This window comes from Anticarsia gemmatalis, chromosome 20, assembly GCF_050436995.1.
Source record: "Anticarsia gemmatalis isolate Benzon Research Colony breed Stoneville strain chromosome 20, ilAntGemm2 primary, whole genome shotgun sequence".
Taxonomy (NCBI): Eukaryota; Metazoa; Arthropoda; class Insecta; order Lepidoptera; family Erebidae; genus Anticarsia; species Anticarsia gemmatalis.
The window spans coordinates 11,335,781-11,348,379 of record NC_134764.1 but is presented as its reverse complement, the minus strand read 5'-3'; the positions used below and the strand labels follow the sequence as shown (position 1 = coordinate 11,348,379).

At 35.0% G+C, this 12,599-nt stretch overlaps 1 protein-coding gene and 1 long non-coding RNA gene across 2 annotated transcripts; one reads left to right on the top strand and one right to left on the bottom strand.

Annotated features, from left to right (window-relative positions):
* Positions 1 to 628: 628 nt before the first annotated feature.
* On the top strand, positions 629 to 1,429 carry LOC142981963 (uncharacterized). Its single transcript, XM_076128161.1, has 2 exons — positions 629 to 672; positions 897 to 1,429. The coding sequence occupies exons 1-2, from the start codon at positions 643 to 645 to the stop codon at positions 1,392 to 1,394; spliced, it is 528 nt and encodes a 175-aa protein (XP_075984276.1). The 5' UTR covers positions 629 to 642; the 3' UTR covers positions 1,395 to 1,429.
* Positions 1,430 to 4,138: 2,709 nt separating this feature from the next.
* LOC142981754 (uncharacterized) lies at positions 4,139 to 12,556 on the bottom strand. The gene is made up of 2 exons (XR_012959945.1): positions 11,569 to 12,556; positions 4,139 to 4,381 (listed from the first exon to the last, which is right to left on the bottom strand). It is a non-coding gene; the product is annotated as an uncharacterized LOC142981754 (long non-coding RNA).
* Between the last annotated feature and the right edge of the window lie 43 nt (positions 12,557 to 12,599).

Below are 12,599 nucleotides of genomic sequence, written 5' to 3'. Positions count from 1 at the left end.
TCACTGAACTTCTCTTAAACGACTGGACCGATTTTGATGAAATTTCTTGTGTGTGTTCAAGGGGATCTGAGAATGGTTTAGATTCACAATTTTGTCCGCTGGACAATGTTTTTCTTATTAATTTTTAATTTATTAGTAACGTGTAGACAGGACAACGTCTGTCGGGTCCGCTAGTAAATATATAAATGAATATAAAATAAATATATAAATAAACCATGATAACTTTAAAAATGCAGACAAAATACAATTAATTAATAATAATATATGTAAATTTTTTGCTTTTAGATTTACATCTAAAAGCAAGAAAATAAAATAACACTACATATCTTAACTGAAACGGCGTAAGCGACATTTAGAAAAGATTTCATATAAATAAAATATCTGTAAATGCTTTGAATAGAGCTGAATAAAACCGTCAATAAATAGCAAAACGGAACAATAGCTTTTATGTTTAATAGTATTATTAGTTCAACAGAAATAAAGCTTTATATAATATACGAGTATAGCAGGCTATTTGTAAAAACATATTTACTTATAGAATGTCGTGCAAATATTTGTTCTGTGTGTATTGATAGAGTAGTACTTAAGCGCAGTGATTGTGTGAACATGTACACATGTAGTTAGAACACCGAACATCGGAACATGCATCAAGTACAGAGCTTTATCACTTTGGTAATTTTCACAAATTGTAAACAACATCAAATCATTTTGTAACATATTAACATTTCTTTCGGATTTAAGCGGGAGGCAGTCTCCACCCACTTCTAAAACAGCTTAGAGCTCGAACAATCATTAAAAAGAAAAATTACGTACTTTTAGTTTTTATTATAATTTTCTAAGTTTAAAAGTAGTAATAATATGATTTTATGTAATAACATGTTAATTTTCTAATACAGATCCCGTATTGTTTCCTGTTGGCCGCGCCGTGGATCCTGTGTCAGCCGTGTACCAACAGTAATGGAGCTAATGTTGTCAACAACAACGGACAAACCAACTACAACAACAACGGACAAAGCAATTACAACAACGGACAATTTAACAACAACGGACAAGTGAACAACAACGGGCAATATATCAACAACGGCCAAGTGAACAACAATGGGCAAGTCAACAACAACGGTCAAGTCAACAACAATGGGCAAATTAATAACAATGGACAATATAACAACGGCCTAGGCAACAACGGTCAGATCATCAACAACGGACAGATCAACAACAACGGTCAGAACAACGGCTTGTGTTACAACAACGGGCAAGTGGTCGCGACCGGCTGCTACTACCCAACTCCGTGCGCCACTCAGACCAACGCCGTGATCATCGCCACCACCACTGAGCAAGGGCTCGGCGATGCTGTGTCGCTACTGTTTGCTGGAGGACTACTTTCCATAGTCTAAATAAATCTATATCAGTATATTAGTTAGTACGTAAATGTAATAGTGTGATGAATTGATAACATAATTAAATGATCTGATTATAAATTTGTATTTCATGGATAACAATACCCTTGATAGTAATTCCTTACGAAGCTGGAGCATTTAGTTGCTTATTTGTAGGTACAGGTCGCGACTGCGGGCACAGCAACAATACTAACTTGATCGCGGTTATCCCGATGTTATATTAGAACCTATGAGTGAGTTTAAATCTCAGTTTATAAAATTACCACTCTCTCGATAAGTTGAGCCAGTAAAATTAATTTACGAGAAGTTCAAACTAACTCGTAAAATAATAAAACCAAATCACTGAATTGGTCGACAAATATGTCACAATTGAAGATATGCGAGGAGAATGTAGTTACTTATCACAGCAAAAACTGTCGACGAAAAGGTTGGACTAACTACCAAATAACATCAATCAGCCTAGAGTCTGGAGAAACACAAAGCTCAGTCTCTCTTCTTAATATGATAAACGATGTTTATGTTATAGATTTCTATATAAGTTATGAATAAAACATAATTTCTGGTAAATAAGAGATAATTTCTAAAAAATCTGAAGAAGAAGGCCATAAAATAATCCTTCTAGCAGCCGTGGATGATAATGATGAGCACAATAATAGTGGTAAGGTGGTAGAGGACGAACACGGCACAATAACGTATGTAAAGTTGTCTTAGTTAAAGGATCATAACATTCAACATTTAATAGAAGCTATAAAATTGAACGGTGAAATCATTGACTTATACATTACTAAGTATATATCTAAATCTGTACTAATATTATAAAAGTGTAGGGTTTGTTTGTTTGAACGCGCTAATCTCAGGAACTACGAGTGCGACTTAATTTTTTTTTCTGTTGGATAGCCTATTTATTGAGGAAGGCCATACGCTGTAAATATGTATATCATCACGCTACAATCAATAGGAGCAGAGTAAAAGCAAAAACTGTTACAAAAACGGGGAAAATTGTAACCCATTCTCTCTTATGTAAGGCAAGCAAGTTGCGCGGGTCAGCTAATAAGTTATAGAAATTCGACCACAATTAAAAAAAATAAATTAAGAAGTCCGATTAAGAAAATCTCAGGCAGTCGACATTAACTCAGAGCTGTAATCTGTACATTCTGTACTATCGTATAACTGTAAATGCGTGGTCAAACTTTAACTAATAAACCATTTTCTATTCATTTTTAATCTGATATAATGATGTGCTATGGGTTTATTTAGCACAGTTTAGTGAGTTAGTGAACATAAGCCCCAGCTCCCCGAAATACAGAGCAAACAATGCTGTAATCCCATAGCAGAGGGTGAACCTATGGTTACCACATACCGAGGACGTTACCGACATTTTAAAAGACCAATCGACAGAGTAGACCGACAAACACCTCTGTCCGGATCGGGAAGCCCTCGTGATCGGAGGCAGTTTATTTGACATTACATCATCTTTCTAAAAAACAACAATATGCCTGATACACAAAAGTGTGTTGTTATGTTATGTTGTTATATGCACGTCAGACATAACCTGAGAACTTTTAAACCTAAAGCGTTTATCTAAAGCGATTTTTGTAAAAGAAAATTAATTCTTAATATAGGAGTTATCTTTTTTTACATGAAAAATCTAAGTATAGACAACAAGTAGGCTCACGTCTCATTAATTACATTAGTTAGCGTCACGCAATATTCCGTTGGTAATTAAAACAATGTAAAGCTATAAAAATATATTCATAAATACGAGAAAAATAGAATATGTAATTAAAATTAACTTGTTTGTACAGTTGTGAATATTAATAACATGGTTGTGTTGAAAAACGAAAGGGTTTAAGCGACATTTTCTTTGTTACCGTCAAGGCCTCGCGAGACAAATAGTTTGATGGTAATTGTGAATGATATCAATGAAAACGCCCTTAGGGCATTTAGTCTATCTATTAGTATCTATATATTTTAATTTGTACTGTTTTGTATTTAAAGTGTTTAAATAAAACAACAAGAAATAATGATAAAAATACAACTAATCACAGGATGAGGGTTTAAGCCGAGACATCAATCTTTTGTTTGTCGACGTGTTGGCGTCAATTTATTAAAATCTTTGATTGGTGCTACATTGTTTACAGGAACATGCAATTTGATACCTTGACCTTGACCTCCTGTTCTAGGAATTGTTTCATAAGGTTCTATTAAAAACCCCTATCAAAAGACTTTTTTAAGAAAATATCGACCCGTGGGCGAACGTCTCTTAGAAGTACTCCTCTCACGATATCTCTCTTTCCTGACTGCAGACCTAAAATATTTACACTGTAATAACTATTTACTCATGTCTCCACGTAAATAGTAAATTATGATTCTTAATTTTATACAATATCGCGGGCCAGTGGGCCCAAAATAAATTACCACTTTCCCCCTTCTCACTCTTCGTGTGTTAATGGCGTCATTATCAATAATTAAATAAAACTTAACAACGGTAAGGACTCATTGTGTGGTTATTATTATACAGGATCTTTATATAGCAGGCTTTTTATAAAACAGATTTACTTATAGAAATAAATCTATGAATGTTGTACAAATATTTGTTCTGTGTGTATTGATAGAGTAGTACTTAAGCGCAGTGATTGTGTGAACATGTACACATGTAGTCAGAACATCATCATGCATCAAGCACAGAGTTTAATCGTGTTGGTAAGTTTACATTCTACAATAGCAAATTAAATAAAATGTTGAAGAAGCAAATATTGAAGCATATTTATTTTTGTATAGATCCCGGTATGTTTCCTGTTAGCGGCGCCATGGATCGTGTGTCAGCCGTGCGACAGTCCGGTGGTGTGCAGCAAAGCGCCCGTCACCACGCTCGTGCCGGCCAACAACGTGGTCACCCCCGTGCTGCCCGCCGTGGTGCCCGCAGACATCGTGCCCGCCGTCCTGCCCGCAGCGTCCCCCGTGCTCACCACCAACGTGCCGTACTACAACAACGGAGTGTATTATAACAACGTACCGGTCAACAACGACGGCCTTAACTGTAATAATGGACAGTATTACAACAATGGCCAATACTACAACAACGGCCAGTACTTAAACAACGGACAGGTGTTAAATAACGGGCAAGTCATCAACAACGGACAAGTAAACAACAATGGTCAGTGGAACAACAACGGGTTGTGCTACAACAACGGCCAGGTGATCAACAACTTGCCGGTGTGCACTCAGACTAATACGTACGTGGTTGAGACTAGTCCTACTCAGTCGCTGCCCGACGCACTCTCTCTACTGTGTGGTCTTGGACTTTTTACATTAGTTTAATGTCATACAGAACTCTCCATTACCTTAACTATGTATAAAGTAACTGTTAAGTAAAGTGATTCTTATGGATCATGTAGGTATACTATAAGTATGAAGTAAGTGTAAGTAAAGCGTGGTATGTAAAATGATCTTCAAAATAGAAGATACCTGTTGAAGAATTATCTCTGTGTTGCCTCGCTTCCAAACCATTCGCATAATATCAGCGTTATAAGACTCATAAGTAAAAATAAATGATATTAGCGTGAAAATTGATTTTCATTCAATGCTATTCATTTGTTTCTTGCAAAGCTTACCCGAAGCATAAATATAGTCTTGCATAAAAATCATCGAATCAGGTACCTATTCACCGACAATCAACGGGTTATTATGTTCTACGATGCTTGACAGTCTATAAAGTTAATTAAAAACTCTAGTCAATTATAGCCCAACAACTTAGCATGGAGCCTAGCTAGCAAGGTGGTCAGAGATGTATAAAATCAGAATATAGAACATTATAGCGTTTGCAGCCGACGATGGTACGATGACTGTTTGATACAGTTATTTATTTTAGAAATACGCAGAATCAATAATAATGTAGATAGATCTTGCCAGATAAGACTTCCTATTAACTTGTCGGACTATATTGTTCAAAGTTTCTAGAAGTATGTACAATCAATTTAGATTGTTGGCTACTTGTCAAATTGTTGTTAATCATAATTTGAGAGCGTCATCAAAGTCTCCTATTTAAACAACGTTTAAAAATAGGTTGGACTCATAAAACAATAAGTAATAAAATCGAAAAAAAAAAAACTACTGTTTATTTCTTAATGTGTGGAAAAAAATGTGTTAATGCTGTGTGATTATCCGAGCACAGTTGTAGGAACTTGACTCGAATTTACTTGACGTCATAGTTAACATATTGACGTAGTTATCAGATGGGTATATTTCCAGTGGTCCTCTAACCCCTCTATCACTGTCCCCCGCCCCAGGGAATAAAAGTAAGAAGAAAATTCAATAAAATTTAATTTAAAAAGTAGTTTTGGACAACGACACATTTACTGTGTGAAATTGTAAGAGGCGTTTTTAGGACAGAGATCAAATACGATCCATCATGCTGAATGTAATAATAATAACATAAGTAAGTTAATAGCTATAAATTAGTAATATAATAATTGTAAAGAGTTGTTTGTATAACTATATATAATATAATGTAATTGAAACAGAGCGCCATTGTCGCCAACAAACTGTTATGCAGTTTGGCGATTTTTTGTGAAAATTTAAATTTTATTGTTAAACTTGAATAAATGATTTAAAAAAAAATGTAGGTCAACGTAGAACTTGTCTTTACGACCATTTGCATGTGGCCACGGAAAACCATTAAATTTAGAAAATAACGTAAATAATAAAAGAATTAAAGAAGATCCTTTTATTTTAAAGTTGTAACCGCAAAAGAATTTTGACAAATGATCTGAGTGAAGTGAATTGAATTAGAACTTAAACTGCTAAAGGTCGAGTCAAAAACATCAACCTGCAAGTTGGCGCAAGACACATGTTCAGGTAGTTTTGTCGTGAGATAACTTCTGTCCTTTAAGTCACCTGAACGCCTTTCTTATCTTCAGTTTGGATAGCTCGTGGAAAAAACTAACTGGAAACTCATGGCTAGGAACTAACTAACTCATCCAGAAACTAATTATAATCTACATTGTGTTGCAACACTGTGATAGACCACGTGAGAAGCTAGGCTGAGTCTACGTATAGGCAGTGCTTAGTAGTGTTGCAGCGAGGTAATGAGTAAATGTTGAACAACGCCTGATCAATATCATTGGGTAAGAAGTGGTGTGTGAGTATCGATAAATAAGAAACCGCTATATTATAAAATTATAAGGCGCTACTTTTACAAAATATTTTGTGGGCTAGAGCATTTTGAAATGAAAATATTTTCAGGAACCTCATTTTCGCGCACAATAAAATTCATGTTGTGTGTCAGACTTGAGTATAAGTTAAGTTTCAAACTTTACACTTTTGCACTGTATGATCTTACTTTGCACATAATTTGATCATTGAGCATCGTCCTCTTTTTTGGCAACCAAATAAATTAGACTAAGAAATAAGTAGAATTGTGTATTTCATAATGATCATCGGCAACACCGCAGATGTGGTTATATTCATGAAGATATATTATTCTCTCTCTTTTTTAGAACAAATCTTAAAAAAATAAATTGGGCTGCAGAGTTGATTTTTTTTTCTTTCCATAAGATAATATCTTTATTGTTGTTATTACAGTGAAAAATATCTTGAGAAATTTACGCTATGATTTAGTTCTATTAAAATATAACTTCTGAAAGTCATTGGTGTGCCGACATTAGAACTAAATAATAGCCTTTTAATAAAATTCTATAAAAATATTGGTTACATAAACAGAGATAAAGAGCAAGTGTTATTTTGAAGCGAAGCAAATGCTTTGTTTGAGAAAGTTGTTTTCATGACGTTATAAGCTTCTTCAAACAAACAAGCTATCAATAACTACATGAATACAATTATTTATATTATTTACTTATTTCATTTACTTAGCGACAGCTGACAGTTATTGTGCTATATATCACATAAATAGTGAATTTTGACAACACCGTGCTATTCACTGCACGGGCATCGAAGTGGCGACATGGCTACACTTAGCTGCATTATTTTGGTAAGAATACTTTAATTAAACACTTATTATCCCGAGTCCAGTGTTCTCTTCATGAGTCACAAAACTTACCTTTCTTCTTAATTGCCCCCTGAATCATTCCTAGTTGGCTTGTTCTGGTTTTCAATTGATTCAACACAGTTGAATCTGACCACGAAGACAAATAAAAGCTCTCTTAGTTCGTTCACTTTTGGTCGGTTTTAGGTGATAGGTGACGATTGTTATAGTTCTATAATACAAACAATGTAAAGTAGGAAAAAGCCCGAGTACTTGAGTGGAGGCGCACGGGTCGGCTGTCGTTAATACATTTGTATTTGTTTGCAGATATCAGCATGCGTGCTGTCACTCACACCGGCCATTGAGTCGTGTCCCGCTCCAGGCTCCACTGGATGCTTACCCGTCCCACTCAGCGGAGTGCCCGGCCTGTCCGGCGGAGTGCCCGGCCTGTCCGGCGGAGTGCCCGGTCTGCCCGGCGGAGCGCCCGGTCTGCCCGGCGGAGTGCCCGGCCTACCCGGCCTGCTCGGCCTGCCCGGCGGCGGCATACCCGGTTGCTAACTTTGTCTCATAGACATATATTCATTAAATTGTTTTAGCAAAAATAGAAGCGCATTTAGGTACTTGTCTGTGTTATCATTGCGTAATAAAATGCTTTCTAAGCTTGAGTCAAGTTTGTAAGAAATATAATATTTCTTTTCGACTTATTCGATTAAAACCGACATTTAAGATTGTTTGTAAATTTATTTGATACCAACAATAACACTAGCTTGTGACGTCACTTTGATATTGTGTTTGATGTCCATAATATAATATTTGTGACGTTTCATGAAGAATCGTTGACTCCACCTGCAGATAAGTACTTAGTTGTAATAATGCTGTATTTATTCAATGATACATATTTGAATAAAATTTTCTCCCGTGGTTTCTGGTTAATTTGAAGAATAAAAGTATATGAAAATGGTACATTTTGTTTTATTTTCTTTAATCATATTTAACCCATCACATGAACATGTTCGCTACATACAAGATAAGTATATACTTACGAGGGAACGCTTTAAGACATTCATTTAGGTCCAATATGAACTGATTAATAATGCTTTAAATTATTGAGCAACTTTGGAAGGTTCCATTATTCAATATTTGTGAACATCATCATAGAGACGTTTCAAATGTTTCAACAAATGGTTTTATTAAGCAAAGTACTGAGTAATTTCTCTTAGTTATTTTGCGTTATTGGCTTTACCGCTTCTAAATAATGAATGTCCGTTAGCGCGTAGGTTCCTGATCTCTTATGATCTACCGCCCCCGCCTCAGGAAAAAATTAACCCAACGTCACCTATTGCGTTGAGATTTTATTTAATATTCTTAATTAAGAGCCAGTTTGTGGTTTATTTTTTTATTTTGAACCTTTGATTTGTGTGCCCTAATGAAAAAACATAGAAATACCTTATTATATTGAAATACTAGCGGACCCGACAGACGTTGTCCTGTCTACACGTCTTTAATTTGTAAAAAATAATTAAAAAAACATTGTCCAGCTGACAAAATTATGAAACTAAACCATTCTCAGATCCCTTTGAACACACCCAAAAAATGTCATCAAAATCGGTCTAGTCGTTTAAGAGAAGTTCAGACATACACACTTACAGAAGAATTATATATATAAAGATACCTGTAATTAATTAATGAACCTATGTTTTACAAACAAATATAGTAATATTCTGATTCTAACTCTGACCTAATTCTGATCCTCTTGTACAACGGTTTTAGCATAATCGTAGGTTTTGTAAGTTATCATCTATTTGGTCCTTCGACGCGTCACCGCTCCTCAAAGCGCCGGCGGGGGCGGTACTGCCCTTGTTGGGAGCTTCACGTATCAGGTGGACTTTTGACAGTCTGTTATGTACACCATCTATTACCCTATCCATCGAATAGATTATCTTATTCTTATCTTCAAGTTGTGAAACTTGTTGAAAACGTACAAAGTATTCAGTTATTGTATTACCTTCAAAGTACATGTTAAGACACACACTCGGGAGTCTGATATGAATATATTAATCCTACTAATATTATAAACGAGACAGTTTGTGAGTATTATACCTCTAGATGTTTGTCTCTCTTTCCTGCAAATACTTTTGAACCGATTACGATAAAATGTGTATAATACGTAGGAAAACGTAGAATAACACATAGCACACATTTCTAGCTCGGAGTTCCCGAGGGAGTAGGATTTACATGGGAAGGGTAATTACGCGGGCGAAGTAGAGGGCGGCCTCTAGTATGTTTATAAGTTTAGTAACACACAGCTAGCAGTAAACAGAATCAGTATCTAAGTAAACAGTCTGTTTTCTATAACTATTAATTATAAATATGTGCACACGTGTGTGACTCATTTATAAATAAACAAATAATTCATTGTCTATGAAACATCGACGTAAATCCATAAACAATTGTAAATAGTTAAATAAAAAGTTACAATAACAATCGTATTTGTTTGTAACTATGAATTAAAATATGAAGGGCAGAATAAAATAGTTCTTGAAAAAGTAAACCTTTATTTTTTTTTTCGAGTTCTGGTGATTAAGGTGGGGATAAATTAATTAACACCTGAGTGTTTGAAAGTTTGCTCAAGTCGCCGTCCAGCGAACACAACTAATTAACATAAATATAAATTTTAAATCATAGCTTGGCAAAGGTAAAACTCGACGGCTACTATTATATTATCTAACATGGTATTCGGAGACGCAATGTCTTACGACAATCTACTGTCATTAAAATTTGTCAACAACCGGCTAGCTAACGACGACAGAGCGCCTAGGAACGAATTGTTGGGTACATTTTAAATGTCGAAAATAAAATTGCCTCTAAGCAATTTCTAAGGACTATCTGCAACCTTCCCTGTTATGCAAATAATGTATTAAAATCCAGTCTTGAACTATTTATTCAAACAGGTTACTATGTTACTACGTCAATCGTTCGCTATATTATTGATTCCCGTGATTCCCCACACTGCACAGTGGTACCGTAGTAGGTCACAGGGCTCCAATCACAATGCTTGATTTATATTATTTTACCTCGCTTAATTACGCACTATTAGTCGTACTATCTGAGGCCAGAAAAAGTTTAGCAATGAATAATTTGTAACACTTACTTTTGTGTATCGGAAGTGAACGCATCGCATTTGTTATTATATTATCTGACGAGTGTTGTTCCGAGAATAGATAGTTTGTGACTTGTTGTTTTGCATATGGTGCTACGCCACAGTAATATAATTTTATTTTTTATTCGTAATTAGTTTTCACTGAAGCTTCAACTACTTTGCCACACGAATCTACATTACAGTCCGATATCAATATGTTTCTTAATATGTCTATATTTGAATAAAAGAATATTTAGCTGCGACTAGTTGCGTCGGAGGGTGGTTATAGGGGCTCTACGCCGTACGATCAACCCCGTAGCACTTGCTACGAGATGTTTGGGTTTTTTGATTAAATGACTATTTTTTGTTTAAGGTAAGGCTATTAAGGGTTTTTTCACAAAAATGCTAATACTGGATACTTGGCTATCTGTTAAATGTCTCGAGTTAACAACAACACCGATCTTATACACAGACTTCTTCTTAATTCTGATCCATTTACTTCTAGCCTAAGGAAACTACCAAAAAGAAGTTTTTTTATCAGTAGAAGTGTTGTGTTGAATTTTATTACCTATATCATATTGATGTGTAAAACTTAATATAATCTAGTTATTTTATGAATACTAAACATAATATAGCATAAAACTGTGTATTTAAACAGATTAACATCGATTAAAATACTCCTTAACTGTGCGAAACCTCTATGACCGCCCTTCTTAGAGCGCGGGACCACCGTGCACTGGGGGACATCACGATTCAGAGAGTGTTAGCATACATGCATGATGATACTGAATTCTATTAAGGTTTTTAGTGGGCGTGTAACGCTCATCTACGTTATGTTATGTATAGGTTTGTAGTTGGACATGTAAGTATCCTCAATGTTAATGTAGAATAGTCTTGCAAATAAAACACCCACAAAGCTACGACTGCGTGCAGTGCTCCTGGGTTCCTAGATTATTTAGCTCTGGTGGATTTTTGTGTGAAACTATATGTATAGCGCAGGTGGCGTTTATAAAAATAATAGAAAACTGTATCAATTATTATTCACGTACCTTGATTACATAGCCCTAAAATCGCCACCGCAGGTTTTGTTTCTTCAAAATAACAGCAGTGAGATGAAATTATTGATGACGCTTATTATACTGGGTGTGGCATAAATAATGGATAATCCTTTACCAGCGGATGGGCGACCATCCGATTGATCTAAAAATTAAAATTTATCTCTGGCACACGTATCATAGTTCATGAAATTTCGGCCATTTTGTATGTTTTTTAAGAAAGCGATTTACGCTCGTACTTTTTGATGCTGGAATCACAAAGTAAGGTGTTTTTTACCGTTTTTTATAAATAAATCCTGAATAGACGTGCTTTTGAATTTAGAATCTTGTTTTGTTATTACTACTTGTTTTTTATTTAAATCATGCATTCAAAGTTAAATTTTATAATCTTTCAAAACTTTTGTGCAACTTTGAGCACTTGTGGTGAAAAAAAATATGTATGGTGGCGTGACTGCCCACGACATAAATAATTTCTAAATTTTATTAGGATTCTAAATTGGTATAACATGTAGCATAAATACCGATTATTGTCAAAATATTACAAACAACTTAAATTATTAACACTTTTGCCGGTCGACTAATTTTATTATTGCACGCTAAGCGCGTTATAGATTCAATCGGATTTAAAAAAAAGGCTTAATTTGTGATCACAGCATCAAAAAGTACGAGCGTAAATCGCTTTCTTAAAAAACACACAAAATGGCCGAAATGTCAAAAACTATTATACTTGTGCCAGAGATAAATTTTATATTGAGATCAGTCGGGTGGTCGCCCATTAGCTGGTAAAGGATTATCCCTTATTTACGCTACACCCTGTATATCTCCCTGTTAGTATTGAACAGCTTCAGTAAGAGTTTTCATGTCTACTTTGAGAGATACATTTTTTATAATAAATATTTTCAGTAAACACTAACAAAATTAAACCACGTAGACTGAAATAGGTGATCTTTAATCTACAACTGTCAATATGAGCAAGTATCGACGTCAGCAAACATCGGTACTAACATAATACATTCTTTATTAGT

What these genes read in the sequence shown, in the direction of transcription:
- LOC142981963 (XM_076128161.1), top strand. Translation starts at nt 643, where the DNA reads ATGCATCAAGTACAGAGCTTTATCACTTTG. An exon ending in TACAGAGCTTTATCACTTTG is followed by an intron (nt 673 to 896) that starts GTAATTTTCACA and finishes TTTCTAATACAG; the next exon opens with ATCCCGTATTGTTTCCTGTT.